The sequence below is a fragment of the Necator americanus genome, chromosome X, assembly GCF_031761385.1.
Source record: "Necator americanus strain Aroian chromosome X, whole genome shotgun sequence".
Taxonomy (NCBI): domain Eukaryota; kingdom Metazoa; phylum Nematoda; class Chromadorea; order Rhabditida; family Ancylostomatidae; genus Necator; species Necator americanus.
This window is the reverse complement of record NC_087376.1, coordinates 26,794,046-26,818,028: the sequence shown is the minus strand read 5'-3', so window position 1 is coordinate 26,818,028 and position 23,983 is coordinate 26,794,046. Positions and strand designations below refer to the sequence as shown.

The 23,983-nt window shown below is 37.3% G+C and overlaps 3 protein-coding genes across 6 annotated transcripts; 1 reads left to right on the top strand and 2 right to left on the bottom strand.

The window, feature by feature from the left end:
* Nucleotides 1–5,270: 5,270 nt before the first annotated feature.
* On the top strand, nucleotides 5,271–14,130 carry RB195_025624 (uncharacterized protein; the record flags this gene model as incomplete). Its single annotated transcript, XM_064213852.1, has 13 exons — nucleotides 5,271–5,361; nucleotides 5,871–6,011; nucleotides 7,094–7,225; nucleotides 8,199–8,301; nucleotides 8,425–8,513; nucleotides 8,578–8,690; nucleotides 10,310–10,418; nucleotides 10,907–11,028; nucleotides 11,086–11,208; nucleotides 11,351–11,511; nucleotides 11,578–11,704; nucleotides 11,763–11,918; nucleotides 13,912–14,130. 13 exons carry the CDS (start codon nucleotides 5,271–5,273, stop codon nucleotides 14,128–14,130), a joined length of 1,686 nt encoding a protein of 561 aa, XP_064069733.1.
* A 324-nt stretch (nucleotides 14,131–14,454) lies between these two features.
* On the bottom strand, nucleotides 14,455–17,726 carry RB195_025623 (uncharacterized protein; the record flags this gene model as incomplete). 2 transcript variants are annotated; one of them, XM_064213850.1, is made up of 5 exons in its annotated part: nucleotides 14,455–14,510; nucleotides 15,257–15,341; nucleotides 15,563–15,669; nucleotides 15,793–15,918; nucleotides 17,678–17,726. In XM_064213850.1, 5 exons carry the CDS (start codon nucleotides 17,724–17,726, stop codon nucleotides 14,455–14,457), a joined length of 423 nt encoding a protein of 140 aa, XP_064069731.1. The 2 variants fall into 2 exon arrangements, with proteins under 2 accessions (XP_064069731.1, XP_064069732.1); XM_064213851.1 differs by lacking the exon at nucleotides 17,678–17,726 and having other exon boundaries at nucleotides 15,793–15,874.
* A 1,612-nt stretch (nucleotides 17,727–19,338) lies between these two features.
* Nucleotides 19,339–22,125, bottom strand: RB195_025622 (uncharacterized protein; the record flags this gene model as incomplete). 3 transcript variants are annotated; one of them, XM_064213849.1, is made up of 2 exons in its annotated part: nucleotides 19,339–20,211; nucleotides 20,287–22,125. In XM_064213849.1, the coding sequence occupies 2 exons, from the start codon at nucleotides 22,123–22,125 to the stop codon at nucleotides 19,339–19,341; spliced, it is 2,712 nt and encodes a 903-aa protein (XP_064069728.1). The 3 variants fall into 3 exon arrangements, with proteins under 3 accessions (XP_064069728.1, XP_064069730.1, XP_064069729.1); XM_064213848.1 differs by lacking the exon at nucleotides 20,287–22,125 and having other exon boundaries at nucleotides 19,339–20,112; XM_064213847.1 differs by lacking the exon at nucleotides 19,339–20,211 and having other exon boundaries at nucleotides 20,212–22,125.
* Between the last annotated feature and the right edge of the window lie 1,858 nt (nucleotides 22,126–23,983).

Below are 23,983 nucleotides of genomic sequence, written 5' to 3'. Positions count from 1 at the left end.
GTCAAAATTCCCACTTTTTCAAGATAAAAACAAATTGAACGATACTTTTAAGCATTCTCAATACTCCAATTTCAAATTCACCGGCTTTATTGTCTCGATTGAATGCAAAAAAAACCTAAAAGTGTAAAAATGCTGCATTTTATTCACTTTACGCTCCGTTTTGATGAACTAAATAAATAAAGAATTTAAAAAAAAAATAGTACACTCTCTACAATCTTGTACAGCTGGAAGTTCTCGGAGAGTAGTACAAGATAATTTCATAACACTTTTTATTTCTATGCGTTTTTTTTAAGATTGAAAAAATGACTACGAATCGTTTCTCGAATCAACATATACAAATTTTCCGTGACAAATTGGCTCAAAACCATCACTAAACGAAACCACAGGACAGTTCTTCTTAGCAGATAACGTCCGTATAACATTTCTCTCAAGCTTAAAACTTTTGTAGTCCTACTTCGAAATGGACCATGGATGATAATCTATAAAGCACATGTGTTGTGATCCTTTCGTCTAATTCATTCTTGCAAAATTTCTTTCAAAACATTCAAGTCATATTCCTATCAAATACTTGAAAATTAGCAGCTGCGATGAAACGGAATAATTTGTGATGATCATCCATAAATACACATCTTCATGGAAGAAATTAACTAAGATTTCCATAATAACACTTTTTGATAAATTCGTATCGTTGCAGCTCTCATCTCGGTTTCATACATCTTTCATTTTTCATTCTTCTTTAAGCTGAGACTATTTGTACATAAATGAACAACATTCCTTTGAAAAAGTTCTGATCGTAGTTCCCACATTAATCTCTGAGATAAAAAAACAGAATTAATTGGTTCATCTAAACACATGCTGAATTAATCGGTTCACCTCAAAAAATGTCCCGCAGTTGACAAATTATAGCATCCGCGCATATGTGAAAAATAGAAAGTGTCATTGTAATGGTTTGTAGTCGGCACCAAACGTGTTCAGCTGGGTGCACGCACGATTCACCCACGTTCGAAGCTGGGTGGTATATCATCCAGGAAGGAAGAGTAATGAGGGGCCGTCTATCCAGCATGGAATAAGCGCACGTGGGTGCAACGCTACTGTGTAGTTGAACACTTTTGGAGCAGAGTACATGTATGGCAAATCAAAATTTAGGGAAAATTATTTTTTCAAACATAAAATCGATGTGTATACATATAATGATGTCGTATTCATTCAAATGCTTCTGTCACATATCGTTCTCTTGAATACACCCATGTCATTTGTTTTTCGATTCCTTTTTTACATTTTAAAGAATGGCTTCATTAAATACGAATTATTGTTAATTTAGAGCTAAGTAACTATTTTAAATTACGTGTAGAACATGTTTTGTATCTGTTATGCAATTCAATACGTTCATTCATCGGGTTCTTTGTGAAATTCGTCGATGTTTTGCAACAGAATTGAAATTTTGTTGTTTCATTGTATGTATGGGATGTATTACAGTATCACGTGCATATAATTATGTATACTCATTTTGCTCAACCATTATATGGCTTAATAAAGTGAATTTGAACGAGTGTATCGTAGTACTGCATAGTATATACTAGTCATAACGAAACGAAATCTTCTTTTTCTTCCAGAAAATTGAATGACGAGAACAAGGAAAAATTTTTTCAAGAGTTTTCTATATATAAGAAAAAACAACTCGTTGATTTTGGGAGAGAAGAGACAAGCAGCAAACTTTTGTGTTAACTGTTGTTAGTCCTATAAGTATGGAAAGGATTTTTTAGAAAACCTTTCTTTGAGAGCATCCCATCTGTATAAATTGGTGAGCATTGAATACAAGGATCTACTGTACATTGTTTTACGATCCTCAATACTCAAATAAAAGTTACGGCAACTAGATCCGTTTTTACTCAAAAAAAAAACGAATATGGAAAGGAACATGGCATTACGAGAAATATCTGACTTTTCTTGCAAAGGAAAATGCAAGCTCAAAAAAACAGCAGAAGAGCTAGAAAAATGCCACTAAACAGCGAAGAAAAAACACTAGGGTTCGTAAAAAAATATATGTTAAGAGGATCCAGACGAAGAACAACATTAGCAAACAAATTATAGAGTAAACATTGAAGAAAAAGGAAAGACGAATACGGTTACAGTTTATTAAAGGCATCACACGAATCTGAGGTGGTACGGATTTCAGGTGGAGTATTCGCATACGGGATAGTAGATTATGGAGAGGTGGGTGATTCCATCCATTTCTTGCTAATTGGCGTAAAAAACGGTCCGGAAGATGGGGCGTGTGCACAAGGCTGGTGCGCTCCAATCGAAGTCCTTGTGCGTGCGCCAGAACGCCCGAAGCCGTATCTTCCGGGCCGTTTTTACGGCAATTCGGAAGAAATGAATGGAATCATCCCCCTCTCCATAATCTACGGTCCCGTATACGAATTCTCCACCTGAAATCCGTACCACCTCAGATTCCTGGGGTGTACCTTTAAACGATAATCAAAATTACTATTACAAGGTTGAGTCATAAATAACTTCCCCCCAGGTGCATGGCACCTACTGTTTATTGTTTACGCATGCAATGGGTTACCCAATCAAGGGATTTTTGTTATCGCTACCCAGGCAGAACATCGGTTAGTGTTTAGGCAGCAGTTCAGTGTTGTGCACATAACGTTCAGTTTTTTTCCCTCACCTTGGAAATGGAGAATCAAAAAATACAAAATGCTATGCCATGTGATGCTTTGGCAGTATAATGCAAAAATAAAATAAATATAATAAAATAATATGAATATAAATATAACAGTAATATAAATATAATAAGATATCCAGCACGCATGGTGAACGAGTGCCAACCGAACGGCGATTTGTAAAAATTGCTTTGCAGAATGCCATTCTGAAGGTGTGATCCTCAAAAACGAACCGGGGGTCGCAAAGAAGCTCAATACGTAAAAATCATAAGAGCAACAATAATGTAAATAAAAACAAAACGAAAATTATTTATGACTAAAAATAACATTTGCGATAGTTTCACAGCTGAACTATTTCTCTGAATAACTTTACCACTTTTGAGTTTAAATTTTGACGAGTGCTAATACTTCATTATGTTCATGGGAATAGGAACAGATTTTAAATTTGTCTGCAGCATTTTCTGCGCAATTAGATACCTGCATTTTTTTCGATAGTAACTGTTTAATTTTGCACAATACACAATACATTCATCATTTCGCCCATTTCATTTGTGCTAAAAAAACCCTTGAAACATGTAAATATACTCCCATGGTTATATGGTTATTAAGCTCTACAGAATTCAATTAGAGATGAAAATTACACTACCAGACAGTGGATTTTGAGAAATCCGGACGGTATTATTAGATTTATAGAGAGTACTATTGCTATTTACTAAGATATTTGCAGTACTGCTCTCTACAAGGTAATCACGTTTGTTTTTCAGAATAATGATAGATCTGATCCGAAACAAAGCACGCATGGTTTAGATATGTTTTCGTGTAATTTTGTTATGATCTTCATGCATGATCGGATCTATGATGGTGTGGATTTGCCGTCACTGTTCTCAATAAATCGATTATCGAAGTCTTTAATGTCGAATATACGCAGAATAGGCGGATTTCGTGCAATACAATGTGTGTGAAATGTCGGAAAAATTCCGTTCAATCCGATCATTAGAAGAGGATTTGTTGAAGTGTTCGACAGCGTTTATCCCTCACGCCCTAACTTGAATCCGTGTCAATTACCATACCGGATATTCAACGCCCCGCACAACGGCAACGAGGTCTGCCCTCTGTCATCACCACTATCCAATTCGGTTGCACAAATATTTACCTCACCCATCTAGTTCACTACCTATTTTATCAATTTTTACGGGATTTAATTTACAACATAGTTATATTTGTTTATCTGAACAATAAACACACTACTGTTGTTGGTATATTATGGATCTCGAATGGAATTTACGTTTACACCATTAGTTGACAGATTTAAACGCAATTGCTTTTGTCGAACCACCTTTCTGTGGCACCTTTAAGTTCAAATTAGAAGACATGGTTATTTTTTTAAATATGCTGAAGTCAGACAGACACGACATCTTCGATATAATCTTTGAAAAACTCAATTTTAAAGGTGGTGAACTTGAAATTTCGCGATTGGAAGAAAAATGTTCGACAAAGATTGACTTTTTCTTTGTTAATAAATTGGTTGTGGTCAAAAATGCCTGTCTATATAGTTGTTTCTAATCATCAGCTTAAGAATCCTTGAAAATTCCTGAACCTGTAGATTCCTTAAAATTGTGCTTTTTCCATTACATTCTCCTATGTTTTTCCACTTTTCTGCGAGGAAAGAGCATTTTCACAGATTAAAAAAATTATAACTACAAATCAGGTTCACATCATCATCTATACATCATATTTGTTTCTGTACATTTCACTTATTGATATTTAAGTTAGTATTGATCTGTTCTGGAAGTTACAAGTGTTTGTGATTTCGTAGAATCCATAGAATACTTTCTTTCCTTCAACACTGGCAAGATCTCAATATCTCAAAGTAAAAAAAAATCTGGGTTCTTGGAAATACATTGTTGTAGGAGATACGTCAAGAAAAACATTCTGCTAGCTTTGAGTACAATAAAAACAAAAAATAGGAAAACAAAAAGTTTTATTCAAAATATGGTATCCAAGAATTTTTCACCGTAAGTTTTCTTGTCTCATTTTCTTGAAATATTCCACATTCCCTTATTTTTATTTGCACAACAGTTTTCTCATGAGCGATTCGCTACGGCAATTTTCGTCTTCTTACTTTTTTTCAAAACTTACATGAATTCCGTTTAGCAGTTTCTATTTTGATAGTCAAGAAAAAGTTTAACCCCTTCGTTTACGATGTTATTAGTTCTTCTTTCAAAACAGGTTATGTTTTTTATTGATTTCGTAGCGGCTGCTTGTTGGTTCTTGCGTTTCTGGGTGGGTCTTCAAGTGGTGGTCCTGATGGGACTAACTTTTGGTAAACAAAAACAGGTCAAATCTTAATTTTTCCTACATTTCCCAACCAATCCTAAACATTTTTTTTATGTTCAGTTGTTCTCTAACAATACAATTAAATCAGTAATGATTAAAAACTTGGATATGAAGAACTTGTAGATGGATAGAGAATGAATTGTATTTTCTAATACGTGAAACAGTTCTCTGCTTTCGGAATCCTCGAAACTCGTTTGTTTTATATTGGTCTCATTCAAAGTGCCACAAAACTTCATTGAAATTAAATTTGTACTTTATAAGGGGATCATGTCTGCAAAAGTGTCTGATACACCTCCTCGGCACGATTCAGCATGGTCATCCGAGAACGAAACGAACGCCAAGGAAATCAGATGGTCAGGTAAGCTGCATTACCATAATCTATGCTTTACTATAATATTTGAAATATTTTAGGAATTGCCGCCACATCAACTACGATCTTCAAAAAATATTTTTTTTCATAGAAATTTCATAGAAACGTAACGTTAAATAGAAAGAACTACAAGAATGTTTGAATTTTTACTCACGTTCTCAAAAAAAAAGACGTAGCGATGAATGTAGGGCCAAAATAATTCTGGTTTATTTATGATGCCGGTAAATCAAGTATAGAGTGAATTTTTGCCGGAAATTTCTCGTTATTTCCGATGATTCCATGAAAATCCCTATCGGGATAGTTTTGAATAAGTTCTTTTTCAGAGAAGGACCAAAAGTGAAAATTGAGCAATACCCATGAAACAGAATTTATTGTTATCGCCAATCAATATGTATGTGCTATTCAAAAGGCCTTCAGTAATCCATTGTACACGATACCTTAGTAGATATATTCATATTCTGTTAAAAAATTCTTGTCTGGTACAATTATTACTTCAGAATTGTCCACGAAAGCAAAGGCCTACTATTATTGTCAGAGCAGTCTACGATTTATTGCTATTTGTATTATTCTATTCCTATATATTTGTTCACTTAGCAATTTATCAACAGCTTTTAGCCTGTTGGGAAGCCGAGGACTTGGTGAGCTTATGCATTTTCTCGTAGAAATAATGTTTATAAAATCTCTGCATATCCATTAACAGAATATTTTAAACTATCTAAATATCTAAATACAACATAATTTGATTCAATCTAAACGTTTTTCGGTGAAGGGATCATACCGCAGAGAAGCAGAATTTAGTGCAAGTGATTCGGTTTGTACGCCAGTGTGACTTTTACTTATCTCGCTATGCCATGATAAGACAGTAAATCTAAGAACCTAATCCAGAACAAAATAAGCGAGATTTTTGGAATAGGTAGAATATGGCAGGATGTTCTATTATGAAATATTTTCTTCTTACTTTTGTCAATATTACAGCTATTATTAATGCCTGACTTCAGAAAAATCGGGTACCTCTTTACTCTTTACTTTACTATATACCATAAATATTTGAAAAAGTGAGCTCAGAAGGCTTTGGAGCCACGTAGGGGGGAAGATTCAATGGACAAAACTTGACAAAATTATTCACTTACTCGTAATACGCACCTTTCCTCTTAATACGTACATGTATTAGCACTATAGCTGTAAAAAAAATTATAAAATTGTTGGTTGATAAAAACGGCGACAGTATGTGTGTAAAGCAAAATAAATTTGTTTCTGGATGAATCCAGAACTAGTTTAAAGGCATCACCCCACGAAACTGAGGTGGTACGGATTTCAGGTGGAGTATTCGTACACGGGATCGTAGATTATTGAGAGAAGGGTGATTCCGTCCAATTCTATCTAATTGCCGCAAAAAGTGGCCCGGAAGATACGGCTTCGAGCGTTCCGGCGCGCTACTTTCTACAACTAGTTCGATTGGACCGCGCCAGCCTTGTGCACCCGCTGTATCTTCCGGGGCCGTTTTTTTACAGCAATTGGGAAGAAATGGACGGAATCACCCACCTCTCCATAATCTACGACCCCGTATACGAATAGTCCACCTGAAATCCGTACCACCTCAGATTTGTGGGGTGGTGCCTTTAATGATTAATTCAGTTCAAATATCTCTTATAGGTATTTAAAAGCTAATTAGTTTATTTACTATCTACTCTCTTTTTTTGTGATACGTTTTCTTCTTCAGGAAAGGCAATCAAAGCTTCACCTTTGATCAATGATCCGATCTCTGCAGTTGTGGTGGGAATGTTGGCCACGGTTGTACTTCAAAGTGCAACTACAACTACAAATGTTCTTGTTGGAATGGTTGCAGCTGATTGTTAGTCATTTAAATTAGAATTTTAATACTTTTCTATACAAAATTTTTTTAGTGAAACTCACATAGCAAAGATAATGTTTTTTTTTTTAAAGTTACACGCGTAAATTTTTACTTCTTATCTCTGTACAATATCAAAAATTTCTTCAATCTTTTTTTTTTTTTGAAAAGGATTGTGGAATGCAGGTTTGTTTCTTGTAAATGTTATAACTATGATTATTTTTGGATTACTTTTTTAAGTTAGAGTTAATTTTAAAAAACAGGATCTCAATTCTATGCAAATTTTTACAACCATTTTTCCAATGGAAGTGAATAACTGTAATATCCATAAAAGTTTCCGAGTCTTTGAGATCAAGCCTTCGGATTAGAGCGGTGCTCTCCAAATGAAACAACAATTGTTCTCAGTCAGAGTTCAAACAAACTGAGGTATTGTGGAGAAGAAGAAAAAAGGAAAGACTAACACTAAGAATAGCAGCTGGTTTTTTTTAATGCATGCTTCCCTTAAATTTTATTAGTTTTCGCTATCGTTTTATTATAATTGTCTAAAGAATACAGCTGACCGATTGAAAACTTTTGGTTGTATGCCTCACTCATGTGTAAGGTCTTCCCATAAGTTGCCCTCCACTGTCTTCAACATTTTTGATTCACAGCTACCTGAATCCTAGACCAAAATAATCTAATCAACAACTTATTACATGGATGAATGAAGACTACAATTAACTCTTTTCCTGGTATACTTCTGATTTCTGATTCCAATATTTTGATGTTGAAAAAAATCAAAATATCAGGAAAGCAGGAAAGAAAATCATATGAAAATGAAAACCATCTATAGTGTAAGCATCACTTTGGAACTTTCAATGTATCCTTAATGCAGTCTGAACAAAGACCAATTTATTGCAATTTCCGTAAATCTTTTCGAAAATTGGATAATTTTTAACTGATTCACTACATTACACAAATTCATTTCTTTTTTCAGTGATAACAGTACATGAAGCGATTCCGGTGATGATCGGGTCAGAATTAGGCGGGACCCTTGTGAACGCAATTGTTTCTTTAGCCTACTCGGCAAGGCCGGAGCAGTATGTTTTCTATGCAGAATTCCAATTATTGAGTTTTATTCTTCGATTGCACTTAGCTTTTTTTCTATTTTGAATTATTGCGACAGCTTACAGTATTTTCATAGACAATTTCTTTTTTCCTAGATTTCGTCGAGCGTTTGCCGCAGCCACACTTGGAGATGTTTTCAATATTTGTTGCATATTTGTAATATTACCGCTAGAGTTAGCAACTGGTAACAGTTTCAAGTTTTAATCTAGCAGTATTTAATAGATGTTATTGTTTGTAACATCTTTCAGGTTTTATCGAAGAGATAAGTTGGTTAATTGTTGATCCTCTTATCGCTGAGCAAGGGATTTCTTTCAAAACGCTCGATTTACTCACGGATCCCGTCAATCGGATGATACTTGAGGTAACTGTAGCCTCCTGAGGTAGTATGTACAACTTTATGTGAATCAACATTTATTCCCATGTAGACGTGAATTCCACTATATCTTCTTCTATTAGATTTTTTACTACATTACTAAATTACTGCATTACTGTAATTATTGATTTATTCCAATAACGGGAAGCAGTGTACATCAGTAGGTCAACACAATTTTCCCTTTTTTGAAAGGGTTGCCTATAGGTCGGTTCTTCTAAAAGATGTTTTGCAGGGTCTTTTTATTTTTTGAAAGCATTAAAAAAATATTTTTCGTTATATTAACAATGAATTTATGCTTACGGGTAGATATACAGTTCTTCAGTACAGTCTATCACACTTAGTACACCTTTTTCACCACGAAATTAACTAAAACATTTATAATTTCTCAGGATGTATTGATTTCAATTTTAAATAGACGAGTAGAAATTAATTAATATGGAGTGGAATATCTTGAGTCCCTTTTCAATACTTTCTTCTAGATTCAGCATAATTTCAAGAAAACTCTCGGGTCGTTTTCACTGCAATTATCTATGAGAACCAAATTTGTGTTATCCAGCAAAAAATCATTTTCTGCCCCGTTGAACACGGCAGATTATCCTCATCATGACGGATCGCAAAAACGTAAAAGTTTTTCTGCGTCAGATTACAGGTAGTACAACTGTATACAGATTTAACTAATAGGTGAGCAAAATACTTAGATGACGACATGGTTCCATACTACCCTATATGGACGTCTTTTAACGATCCTTGAGATGATGACGGATGCAGCAATTGGGATTTTCGCACGCCATCGGGCAGGATTCCCTTATCTTTTCTTCCCCAATTTTTCTTTGTTGGACAAAAAAGCCATATTTTCGGGTAAGTCAAATTGGAGTTCGTTCTCCTGAGATCCTTAAGAAACTAGTCCGCCGTAACGTTATCCAGAAACAAAGATCCTAACAACCTTCTGTGCGGCTCAACTCAAAAACTACATAGACTGTCGTTCCCTATCGCCTACTTCATACTCAGTCGATGCGATCATGAGAAGTTGGAGAAGTAACAAATCTAATATTCTGAGAAAATGCGCTGATTAGGATTATGATGTGCTTATTTAATTATGTATTTATTTATTATTGTATACAATCACCCTAAGAAGGACTCAAATAGATCGTTTTTTGAATTGTATCGCAGCTGAAGTACTTGAATGATGTTCTCCTTTGTCGCCTGAAAATTTCCCGATATGGACGTAATTTCACTGACATCATACCAAAGGAAACTTTCCAACTGCAATTTGTTAAGGCTTTATTTCGAAAAACTTATAAAAAAACTTCTAAATTTATCTTCAAATTGAGAACTTGCTCAAATTTATGCCTGGAAAAAGTTGGGTTACCTGTGACTCTGGATGCTGCAATCCGTCATATCTTTGACATAAGTTCTGAGATTTCTGTTAGTAAATAAAATGTCAAAGCTCTTAGAGTTGATGAATCTCCTCAGGATGTTCTTGGTACTGTGGTCCTTTATTGCCATTTCTTCTAACATAAGTTTCAAATCTATATTCACGGATTGCATCCGTTTTTATTCGAATCATCATATTTTTCTAAGGATTCCAGAAGAGATATTATTTTCAGGTGAATGAGGAAGAGTTAAGAAATGCGACCATAGATGATGACTATTTTGCACCAGATCATTCCTTTGTATATCGATGTGTTTTCAAAAATGGATCACGTATCTATAAGTGTGAGTTCTCGACCTCATTGAACTCATTAGCAAAACGAAAAGAACGAACAAAATCTCCTACTTTTATAAATTTTGATTTACGTACATCGTCATTGTTGTCTGTTATTATCGCAATTATCTGTCTCACAATGCACTAATCGGTGCGATCAAGGGGAAACCGATCCAGTGTATTTGCACATGACAAACTATCATAACAAAAAATCAACAAAAAAAACCATTACCATCACTTTATGTAAGTTTTGTACCCAGTAGAACAGGAAAGTGTGAAAATTACGACAATTATCTGTAACATTTGTGTAAAAATATAATTATAAACGATAATTGTGTTGCAAATTATGTAAATTGCTGAGATGTTAAGCGTATTTTAGCGATGAGAGAACCAAGACCAAGACGCATAAAGTTCGCATCTAAACATCCACAAATTCCCATCAATCCTCAATGGAGGATGTGGATGAAAAGTAATATTCAATTAGTACTCATTATTTTAGGCCCCTACACACATCTTTTTGCTTATTCCTCATTTTCTGATTCACTTATTGGATGGATTGTTCTAATTATTTCGATAGCAGTTCTCGTATTTTGTTTGATCGGAATTGTTTATTTAATCCAGGTAAAAATCGTAGGATATTTTAAGAAAGATATAGCTAAATAGCTAAATTTATTCCAGACACTTTTAAAAGGTCCGCTAGCAAAATACGTTCGTGGATTACTGAGCCGGGAATGTCCTGGAAAATGGAGACCTTGTACGGGATACTCAGTAATGCTAGTAGGACTACTCATAACCTTAGCGGTGAGTGATCATTAGACTCTACTCTCGCTCAGCAAATTATTCCATTCGGTTTGAAACAGAAAAAAAGCTCGAAATCTATTCTGAAGTTTTCTATTGATCCTTAATTTATTGATTTCACTAACTATTTCTACTCTTACTCCAGATTCAATCTAACAACATCTTTAATTCGTCTTTGACGCCATTGGTGGGTTCAGGAGTGATCACCTTGGAACAAATGTATCCGCTTATTCTTGGAGCGAATATCGGTGGATCGTCCAGTGCTGTACTGGCGGCACTCACTGCAGATGGTTCCCGCTTTGAAAAGTATGATCCTTTTTCGCGGGCAAATCTAGACAACAAAATTCTATACTCACATTTTATTGTTTCCAGGACATTACATATGGCTGTATGTCAAGTAATGTACAATATCATAGGCACATTTATGTTTTATTTAATACCGTGGACAAGAAAATTGCCAACATTCCTGGCTCGACGACTTGGAGAGATCACCGATCAGGTATGCTGCTTCAAGATCAATTTTTCATTCAATAAACGGAACTAATGGATTTTTTCAGTACCGATGGTTCATGGTCGTTTTTATCCTGGTATTTTTCGTTTTGATTCCTGGAGTTGTTATCGGATTAACGTTACTGCCTGACTATGTGATAATCGTGTGTTTCTCTGTTATATTCATATTTGTCATGCTGATTGTCATCATCACGGCAATGCAGGTAGGTCAAAAACGACATCCTGATAAACTACAGGGCTTGATCAGCGTTTCCTTAGTAGCGTGCTATGAAGTACACATTTTCTTACACCGCTATGTTTCCTCACGAATACTTTTCAGCCAAAGCTAAATTATTGAAAAAAACATTAAATTATTGAAAAAAAAACTAAGACGTGATTTATTTAAGACAGAGACAAGGCAAAAATTTTTATACAATTTTATTCAAATTGTCCATCGATTACCGAGAAATACCTACTATTTCACCAAGTTCCTACTCACCTACAAATAAATTCGATCCATTTCCTCCTTGATGGCACTTTTAAATTCTACTGTAATCGAATAAGGAGGATTCGACTACTCTGAGCATCCTAGCAACAACTTTTTTATCCTCCTCCGAATGAAGTGCTTCCTATCTGAAAATTGAACTGCAAACGTTGGTAAAATAGTTGTTCTAGCTGTTTTCTTCTGGATTAGGTCTAAAATTTGGCTCCTGTGGTATTGCTAAAAGTGTCCCTGGCGTTTAAAGCCGGAAAATTGCATCATTATGAGTAGAATCGGTGAGACCCCCATAAACCATTATGCAACCTTTGTCTGGAAAGAAGATAACTTTGCAAATCTTCTGGTCCCAGTCCCACCGTTTGTTCTCGAATACCTATTCAAGAAAAACCGTCACTTGTTAGTTGCTTGCTTCTTAATTTGATCCAGAAGAAATTAAAATAATAGTTTCTGAACAAATTTTTGAAGAGCTCATTTTAAAAAAGCGCTGACCTTTAAAGTAGTCATGAGAAAAAAAATCCTCGACTCCTCGGTCAGTTTACCTTGTCCACTGCACAGAGAGGTCACGTTTGAGAGGAGACAGAACAACAAAACGAGTTGGTCCCAAATGGAACGGTTATAGCTCACTTGTTTTTTTTTATAACATTTAAAGCCCTCACTGACATGTTTTTCGGTACCTTCCCGTGAATATCCTCCGTCGCAATGATCGTGCCTGCACGCCACATTTGTACTATGATTACTTAATTAAAGGACGCATGTCCTGAAAGCGCCCTTCAACAGCAGACCTAATGTAATCCCAAGTTTAATTAGTTAGTCTAATTTAAGAAATGTCGTAAGGAAGTGTAATTACCATTATCATTTTTCGCTCTAATCCCCGCCTATTTTCTCAAAAGTTATTCCAATGACGTCCTCGATCTCGAAACGATTATTTTGTTTTGAAGAATTTACATATATTGATCATTGGAGTTGTTGGTCACAAAAAACCCGAATTTTCTGCTATCGATTTTATCGATGTTTCCTCAGATTACCTTTAAATTAAGTACTCCGTATGTTTGAAAAGGTCGTTACCTGAGAATGGACATAACGGCTGTTTCTAAATACCGTAATGATATTTTTATGAGCTCTTTAAATATGTTTGAAATCTACGTCATGCAGACTTAGTTTTTTTATTTGTCGGCGGACCAAGATATCCTTCAAATCCTACTTCAAGAGATATAAAAGGATCATAGCTGATAAGGCCTAAAACTTCTGAATACCGTAGAATTTATGTTTGTTTTTGAAGGGAATATTAGAGTTTTTCTATGCAGAGTAGATAATAGTGGTTAAGGAATAGTGGTGCTTACTTATTCCAGGCTTTCAAAGTGAAGAAATAAAAAAAGAAAGCAAGCGAACAAACTTGACTTTGACTTCACCAGATTTTTGAACCATGCTATTTTTGTTTTGTCGACGAAAAAAAGGCTTGTGAGAATATATTGAGCCCTTCTCGAGACCTCCGCATTAGTTTGGCTTCCTCTCGTGTGTTTGATGCGATAGTGTTCGGATCCCATGGGATTCATCAAAGGGAGCAAGTGCAAGCCTTTTAAACTTCCATGATGTCTCTTTTTATGGAATTTTGAGGAGATAAGCTGATTTGACAACAAGGCGAATACTTTCGGAAGTCACTTCCAGAAACTTATAGATGTTACTTTAAAGAAGAGTTTCTCTTAATAACTCTATTTCAGAAACAATGTCCAGGCGTTCTACCATCATTCCTTCGTTCATGGGATTGGATACCTGAGTATCTTCGATCTCTCGAACCATATGATCCGTTAATGACGTCTATTTTCACATCCATACCATTTTTTGGAGATTTTTTCCGGAAACATACGGTCGGTCCATGTAACGGTGATGCAGACCCCGTTCATATGATGATCAAGCTCAGTAAACACACTCAGGTGTAACGGGTTCAATTGCTCACTTCATTGATAGCTGCACTTTACGGCAATACTTACTAAGAAAAATGTACCGGTATATTATAAAGAATTACTGGAAAGTAATTTGCTTTTATTAGTCGGCCGTTCTTTTTTGGGTGTTTTATCGGTAACGCTTTTTTAAGAAGTTATTTTCTCCTTGACGATATGTGTGCGCATACGAGTATTCAGAAAGAGATTTTATTTCAAATTTCCTGAGAAATCACTTATATTTATAAACTCAACATGGCATATGTACAATTTAATACTCGTACAATTTATAAAATTTGTTGATTGTTTACTTAAAAGAGAAACTCATACTGTTGCTATCATGTCGCCATTAAACTCGTCTCCAATACGAGAAGAGATGCCTAGAAGAAATAAATTTTCATTATATATTGAAAAGTGTCTAACAGCTCAAGGAAATCCACATAATATCTAAAAATACGCATTAACAACAGTAATAACGTGATACACATATAATACACAATATTCACATAATAATTCATTTTGGAACCTTCTACAAAATTTGATATTAAAAAATATAAAAAAGTGGAGAATTAATCAAGACTATAAGACCAAACTATCCATTTTTCCAAAGAAACGTGTTCTAATTATTAATTTCACTTCAGCGTATCCACTCCTGTGAATTTTTGTGAGGAACTTTCCAAGGGTCCCTCAACACATTCCAAGCGCATATGGAATGCAGCAGTAAAGATGTAGGCAAGTAATGGAAATCAAATGTATTTTTTTTCAGGAAAAGCTACATATATTTTATAAATTCAATAATTTTGTAAACTATCAGTAAATATTTTCTTTTCTTTCAAACTTCTTCTTTCTCATGGCTTAATAGAGGAGTTTCTGGATGGGTTCGGCTTTTTCCGTGTCTCCGCAGTTTTTACTTTATATGTATGATTAAGTGTGGATCAGACGTACGAAGACAAATACAAAAGCACCATTTTTTGATAGGCTCTCATCAGATAAAAAATTCTATCTTGTAATTCTATTTTCTGTTTTTTTTCTGGGTGGGATAAAAAAAACTCGAAAAAAAGAGGATGAAAAGGAAAATAAATAAAATAAGAGAATAATTATATCAGACAAATAAATTGTGACTCACATAACAAAATAGCAGAAAGACCAAAAAGACCAGCGCTAGTAACAGCCATATAAAATGACCAGGACAAGATACTCCTTTCATGTCCCTAAATTTTTCGGATATTAATGAGTTCAATTAAAGATGAGTTAGTATCTTCCGCAGAATTCATGTGTTCAATGGTTACATCATCACCATAATGAAAATATGGTCGTAACTGCACCAATACATGAAGGCTAGACTAGAAAATGCTCATTTCGTGTGTCGTGGAAACATTTGATTAGTCTCTGGAGAGTTCGATCATCCAGAATGAATATATTGCAAACCTACATATTCATACGAAAATAAATCATGTACTGGAGTATGTTGCAATGTGAATGTTTGTCCTTCCAGATTCGCTTGCCAATAAACAAAACAAGCAGTTCCTACACATACTCCTGAAAAGAGAATTACTACTAGATACTCCATAAAAATTAAATAAAATGCATAATGATTTTATTCTCTCATTTTAGTACTCATATAATCCAAACAAAGGTTGAAACTAAATCAGTAAAGCTTACCCGTCAAAAGTACGATGAATGTTGTTGACATACGACATTTTTGACAACAAAATGGACCAGCCACAACCACAATACATGCCATAGTTATCGATGATATAAGAAGTCCAGCAGTAACCACTTCGAAAGCTGTTAATAGTAGGATATTACACAAATAAAATAAATAATTTGTTTTAATTGACTTCTACGAATTACTACTGAATATCTACTGAAATTCTAGTACTTCAAATCTCCCTCACCTAGCTGGATGACTAGAATGACGTTGGTTTATCGTTAATTAAGTTCATTTTAGCATTTGCGCTCATAGTTTTGAAATGAGCTACCTCATTCTTTTTGATGACATTTTTACCAACTCAAAAAGGAGGAAAATTATTGGATAAAAGACAAAGTTTCTGGCGTTAATCAATCCGTTTGGGATGCTCCACCACGTTCACTTCAATTCAGAGTCGCCTTAGATTTGCGAACGTGTACAATGACTTGCGGGGGCTAGCCGACGTGTCAAGTCAGTGTTTTTATCCTCCCAGACAAGTCTGGTACCAATTTATCGCCCCCGGAGGGATGGATGGCTTGGTGAGCACTAGAGCGGATTCGAAACTCCGATCGATCGTGCAGGAAGCGGAACTTCTAACCGCTACACCACACCCGCCCCAACATTATTGCTTAAGGAAAATAATGAACGAAGTTTCTGCATTCCGCTCTTGCAAATATATCATAGGGCTCAGTTAGCTATAGTTTATTGGACCAACATACTAATCAAATAACGATAAAATAGAATCGTTTAATAATAACAAAATATGTAACCAAATAAAATTCAAATAAACTACGGAATACAGCTAATAACTAACATAAATAAGTAAAATTTAGAAGAAAATAAACAGATAGAAAATAAATGACGTGAAAAAAATAGATTAGTATAAAATAAATATATGGATAAAATCGGAAAGGATCATATCCATTAGTCCAAAGATGTGCTTCTGTTTTCCCCGAATAATGTGTTTTCGCATCTCACATAGCTAGTGAATTTTAGGAATTCTGTGGGAAATAATAGAGCTGTTTGGGCATCTGCTGGCTAGAAATGCATAAATTGGGAGATGCTATCCAAAAAACATTAATTAGCAGTACTACGACGTTTTTCTTCAGCAAAGTTAGAAGAGTTTTTTTTTCAACATTTTTTCCTCATTCTTGATTAGGAAACATCCTCGACCAGGATTTTTTGCCAGAAATACTTGAACATCATGGATCATCCAGTGATTTTTTGAAGGAAATCAATGGAAAGGAAAGGAGGATAACTGATCCATTTCTTATAAGCTGGTAATCTATCGCTTTAAAATTTTGCAAAGGGGTAGGATCTTTGGAAGAAAATAAATGTGTTAGACACTGAAAAGCAAATTAGCAACATTCACTTGAGGTTTTTCGAATTAATTCCATGCACCCGCTAATAATGTCCGAAGAATATTGCTAAGAACATCCAGCGACATAGGATAACACTTCAAATTAATCTATAATACTCCCAGATAAAACTGGGAAAAACACAAATAAGGAAACAAATACGAATGAAAATATTATTTTCTTACTCTGTGTAGGTGAATGCCTATAAATAAGCATTCGATTCGGATACAGATCATAATCATCAAAAAACCAACGAAGACGTAGTAGAATTGAAGACAATCGCATATGACAATTTCCATAGGTACGTGTTGTTACACACTGTTTCAGGATACCACGATGCATTTGAATAGCATCTATGTAAGATCCACGCATATTATTTAATAACAAAAATAATATGAACTGCGATCCAAGAAAGACTTCAAATATGTACCGTGTTGATTGAATCGGGTATGTGTCGACCAAAAATCGGAAGTAAAAGAAGAAACTAGTATACCAGTACCTAATAACAGGATAATCCATGCAAATACTTGCTGACCACTGAACTGCATTAATTTCCTCTGAAATAAGTCTTGTAGAAAAAAAGACAAAGTGTAGTTGTTGTAACGTAACGCGAAGAAAAAAAAGCGCCAACAAACGGAAAACTCGTCGTTGTCGTCAAAATTCGTACGAATATTAAATCATGCAGCACGCATATGAGAGGAACACACATTGTGTAAGAGAGTCATCATACACACACGGTCCCACACACAAAGCTGTCAAGAAGGAATAATCGGGAGGAGAGCGTACGCGTCAAACACTGACACTGTGTTCCGGACATATGTATGACTTTAACGAACCACACGGGTAATATCTTGGAAGGATGAAGAAAAAAGAATTTAGCAAAGGACAAACGAAGAACATATTCCAGAACAATCAAATTATTGTGGTTGAATGGCGTTTTAGGAGAGCTAGAACAGCTAATTCACTATCAAAATAAGCTGAACACTACAAACCGATGTGAGCTCGAGAATGTGGAAAACATTAGCGATCGTGGATGTGTGTGTGTGGATTGTAACGTAACGCGTTCAATAACGTAGAAAGTGCAGAATGTGTCTTGAAATAAGAACGACGTCAGTACACTCGACACTCGGATATAAGCAAAAAAAAATGATTGCGATATTGATGTTCATCTTTACATTTTCTTTTCTTTCATTACAGAGGAATCTAAAACGTATGAAATCGATTCTCACCAAATTATAAAAAAAACACGAAACTAAAAGGTAGCACATTTAAGCAGTATTATAGCCAGCATTTAAAAGAAGCGCATGAAAAATAAATCGTAGTAATAATAGTAATTAGTAATTAAACAAGTGCATTGAAAAAATAAGAATAATTCGTCCGTTGCTGAGCCATTAGCTTATGCATGTACGTGTATCGGAGCCAGAACTTCGTCCAATCCTTTGAATTCCTTTATACTGGATTCTAAGATCTGTATAGCATCTAATCCAAGCAACAATGTCAACGAAAATCGTTGAAAAAGATAATTTTCAACGAATTCTTCAATTAACCCCACGGAGATTCAATAACGCAACCCACGACATCAATCTTTCGTTGAATAACCACTAAAGGGCACAAATATTTCACATACACAAAAAACATTTTTGTGCGAAAAAGGTGTATATTATAAATTTATGGGAAATATGTAACATAGTACGTAAAATATCGCGTCCACGAAAACTAAAGGTGCACAATCGTGAACTCCGTCGAAGAGCTGCTTCATCACTGGAGAATGAGTTCTACTCAATGTCAGCTGTGAAGTCGGTATGCAGGACAAAAGAGTTCTCCGCGATGAATGTACACTTTTATCTCTTTATATCATCCTTCTGCATCTGCTATTTGGTCCGTTATCCATATCAGTAGCTGGATTATGGATCATATGAACGAAAAATAAATGTCAGCATATGTTTGACTTCACATGGCTATTGCATCTCTACTATAATATGAAATATGGGATATGAGTTCAGCAGTGAAATTTTGTTCCCGGAGTTTTTCAAGGTGTTCTGGAAATTTCTGCGCGAATATTACGGAGTGTTTTTCTAGTTCAGTGTCGTTTACGTTTTCCAAATTGAAGAAAAGGTAACTGTTTTTATAAGGCAGACAATCATATCACCTTCACCTTGATCACCTTGACTCCCGTTGATCTTCGAACTGGTCGAGCGGGCGCCAGTAATTCTTCCATTTGTCCCGATCGCGTGTCAGAGTAGCCAAGTGATTTCTCCTTTCGCGTGGGACACGAAGAGCATCATACCTTTCCTTGAAGGACTTCGTGAAGAAATCTGACCATGGGGTCGGCGGTCTTCCTGTAGTGCGCTTAATATCGCGGGCAACCCAGACGCTCACGGCTCTGGCCCAACGGTTGTCATTAAAGCGCATCACGTGTCCGACCCACCTTATTTTACTTTCCTTGGCAAACACGGCGGCGTCTCTAATCTTCGATCGTTGACGTAGGAGAGGACTTCGAATCCCGTCCCTCACTTGCGTGAAACGGGATGCTCCTAGCATCACTCTCTCAACTGCGCGTTCAATGACGCTCATCGCGTTTTCTTCCTGCTTGCGAAATGCCCAGGTTTCCGAAGCATAGGTCAAAGCAGGAAGTACGGTGGTGTTGAAGAGGTGAGCACGGAGCCGGGTGTTCCTGGTCTTCTTCACTACATCCTCGATGCTCTTGTACGCTCCCCAAGCCGCTCGTCTCCTCCTGCCCAGCTCGGGGTCAGGTCGTTCATCATGTTCAGTTCCCGACCCAGATAAACGTAGCTGGTGCATTCGGATATGTTCGTTCCGTTGAGCGTGAATGGGGCATCCGAGACCCATCCGTTCCGCATGAACATCGTCTTTTGTAGATTCAGCTGAAGACCGATGCATCCACATGTTTCGTCGGCATTCGAATGTCAGCATTCGTTCCGCTTGGTTGATGCTAGGTGTTATCAGTACGATGTCATCAGCAAAGCGCAAATGGTGTAGCTGCCGACCATCAACCTTCACTCCCATGTCGTCCTATTCCAACTTTCGCATTGCATTCTCGAGGGTGGCTGTGAATATTTTGGGTGAAATTGTATCACCCTGTCGGACCGCCCTCTTCACGTCAATGATGATGTTCTTGTAGAATGGCGAAATTCCGGTCGTGAACTTACTGTACAACTCTCGAAGTACCTTTATGTACTGAGTAGGGACGCCTTGGTTGTCCAAGGCTTCCACGACCACTTCCGTCTCAACTGAGTCGAAGGCCTTCTTCAAGTCGATGATGGTGGGACAGAGTGGCATCTTGTACTCTCGTAATACCTCGATGAGCTTCGAAACAGTGTGAATGTGGTCAATCGTGCTGAATCCTTTTCGAAACCCTGCTTGCTCGCATGGCTGTCCTTCATCCAAAACTTTTTCAATCCTATTAAGGATCACTCTTGTAAAGAGCTTGTAGATGACGGACAGTAGGCAGATTGGACGATAGTTGCCGATGTCATGTGGATCTCCCTTTTTATAGAACAACACGGTCTTGCTGGTCTTCCACTGTTTAGGAACCTTGCATTCCGACAGATAACGTGTAAAGAGCCTCGCCAGGGTGTTGATGAGCACTGGCGGAAGGCTCTTCAGGTGTTCTGGTCTTATTCTGTCGGGACTGGGTGCCGTACGATTTCTTACTGACATGATAGCATGTCGTATTTCGGACGGGATGACCTCTGGAATGACTTGTCCGTCTTCCCTCAGATGGTGAGGAGGCAAATGGACATGGCTGTCGAAGAGATTAGAGTAGAAGTCGTAGATGATTTTCTCCATCCCCCTTCTCGATGCAATGGTTGTTCCCTTTGGGTTCCAAAGAGCAGTCATCCTCGTTTTGCGACTGGCGAAGTCTTGACGGGCATAGCGGATGCTTTTCCCCGCCTTTGCAGCTTCAGCCAGCACTTCTGCTCTTCTCTCTTTAAGGTCTTCCTTTATCGCCTCTCTGCAAAGCCTTGCGAGCTCGGACGTGGGTTCTTGGTTCCCTTCGGCTCGTGCTGCTCCACGCTGGTGTATCAGCTCAAGAGTTTCAAGAGACCGGCGCCTCTTGGTGCTTTTAAAACTCTCAGCCTTCTTCGCGCAGTCGTGAAGGTGGTCAACAAGCCGGTCATATTCCTCGTCGAAGTTGTCCATTGCGGAATCTTCCCAAAAGCCGGCTAGCGTAGCGAAGAGATCCCAGTTGATGATAGTCCTGGGATTTCTCTTTCTCAACTTGACGGCTTTCTCTGCTCTCTCCTTGTGAAGGAAATCTTCCTCGGAGGAAGCGATGGTCCGATCCCGTATAGAACTTTGGTACAACAGCGACAGAACGTCCGTCAGGCAGAACCTTTTATTGACGATGATGTGGTCTATTTCATTACGGCACCCTCCACCGGGTGACTCCCACGTCCAGTGTAGACAGGAGGGCTTCTGGAATTGCGAGTTCCCATGGATGTTCTTAGTCGTCATCATGAACTCGGAGAGCCTCTCCCCTTGGTCATTCCATTGTAGGCCGTGGGTCCCGATGTAAAGTTCCTCCGGCGTTCTTCTTGGGCCAACTTTGGCGTTGAAATCGCCAATTATGACCTTGTAAAAGGCACGATCTTCTCGGTAGAACTTCTCCAGGTCCATATAGAAAGCTTCGACTTCTTCTTCTTCGTAGCTTGATGTTGGAGCGTTAGCGACGAAGATAGTCAAAGCTGGTGTTGGGCCACATCTTCTCATCCGCAGACGTCCGATTTGGGTCGTAAGTTGTTCAAAAGAGTCGATGTTCTTTGCCATACTCGTTTTGACGAGGACGCCAACTCCACCAACACCTTCACTGTCGCATGTTCGTAAGAGCAGTTCTTTTCCAGTTTCATATACGGCGTTGAGAGGGTGACGTCGTCTCGTCTCGGTCAGTCCGATGACATACTTAATCTTCTTGGCTTGCATCATCAGATCTTCGATGGCCGCATCCTATGCTAGCGTTCGAGCGTTTTAAGTACAGATAGTCATCCTAATCTTTTTCCGTTTCGGTAGCCTACATGACTCCTGCAATCCCGTAACTACTGGCGCTACCGTACCAGGCTTTCCTCCGGAATCAGGAGACTCTTTTCTTTTTTTGTGTTTTGCGTAAAAATTTTAAAACCCATGGGCAGGTTGCAAGCCTCTAGTCCAATGAGTTTCTGGGAGAACTTTCGTTCTCCCGGAGTGGACATGTGGAGCTTATTTGTTGGAGGCGACTCAAAACGGCCTCCCTTGCACCTCCCAGTCACTTGATTGCAGGCTTCTGGCCGGACCGACGTGCGGGATACAAGGATGTCATGAGTCAGTCCTGGCTCAGCAGAAACAGGGAGTCCATCCCCTGAATCCACTTGCGTCTCTGGGTAAGCACAAGGTCGCTTTTGGTCCGCGATTAGCCCCCTATCCGCCACCCGGGGACGCCCCACGTAGCCTCGCGACTAACCGGCTGTGATCCCTCTAGTGAGGGAGATCCGTGGACAGTCAAATCATCCAGAAAAAAAACAAGCACAGCATGGCAATCTCGCTTTTTCGTCCCAGGAATTCCATCATTCACTGTAGTTAATTTACTTTGTAGCCCTCAAAAAAGCCTTGTTATGTACTTATTCATAAAGTAATTCATTTTGAAATATTTACCAACACTTACTACGTCTGATTCATACCGCTGATCCACCAAGTCCACGAAGAGAATTTTTGAAAAAAATTTTCCACTTTTCCTTTCCATAACATCAGGGATTCTTCACGTTTAGTTGGAAAAAAAGATATGTACTCATTCATTAGGCTTTTTTTTCTAAATGTTGCACTATTATTTATTCAGTGTTTTCAGAGGGCATCCTTTCTATTTTTAAAATTAGATTTTTACGTTCCAGATTCTAGATTGTGAATTTTCCTCGAGTATTACTACCAAAAATATGAATATACGTGTTCCGTCTTGCACGCAACACTTCCAATACACAATTGTTGGCTATTTTTCAGAAAATTGTCTCTCTATTCCCGGCTAAAAAATGAAGGAGAAAGTGGGAGAGGTGAGAAAAATGAACAAAGAGGTGAACAAAGAGGCAGGATACGAGGTTGACCAACCAAATATTTATGAAATTAACGAGATGAATGAAAAAAAAATAATATAAAGCAAGAGGCAAACCAGGGAGATAGGACAAAATCTATAAGGAGAGTAAGAAATACTGCCTAATTTGAAAACCTGAAATTGTAACAACAAAAAAGAAACTAAGAAATGGATAGGTTTATAAAATAGCCAATAGACAAGAAGTGCAGCAAGTATTTGTGAAAACAGTCGACGACAGACGTAACGATAAAGAAAAAAAGAAAGGCAAACAAAAATTTGAAGAAAACAGTGGTAAATCAACTCATTCTAAAACGACTAGGGAATAATACAGATAAATAAATAAGAAGATAAGGGACTAGAAAGAGCAAAAATAGATATTCCTCTTCTCTGCTACCTTCGAGGATTCTGCTCCTTTACTGCATATTTCCGTATATTTCTAGGGATTCTCATAGGGTAACATCCAGAGTGTCGACAATAGGGAACCGTGAGAAGTAATATGAATCCAGATATGCGTCAACAAGTACACGACGCAGAATAAGGTTAGAGATGGACAGATACGTAAGTAGACGCTCATCCAGCATAGAACGAAAACCCAGAAAACAAACAAATGAGAAGGACATGAGTGATTTAGACCGGAAAAAAGTCTCATTCCGGAAACTGTGAGTGCTGATGACTGCGAAGCGAAAAAAGATTCCAGAGAATTTTCGAAAGACCTGGATAACTCGGGGG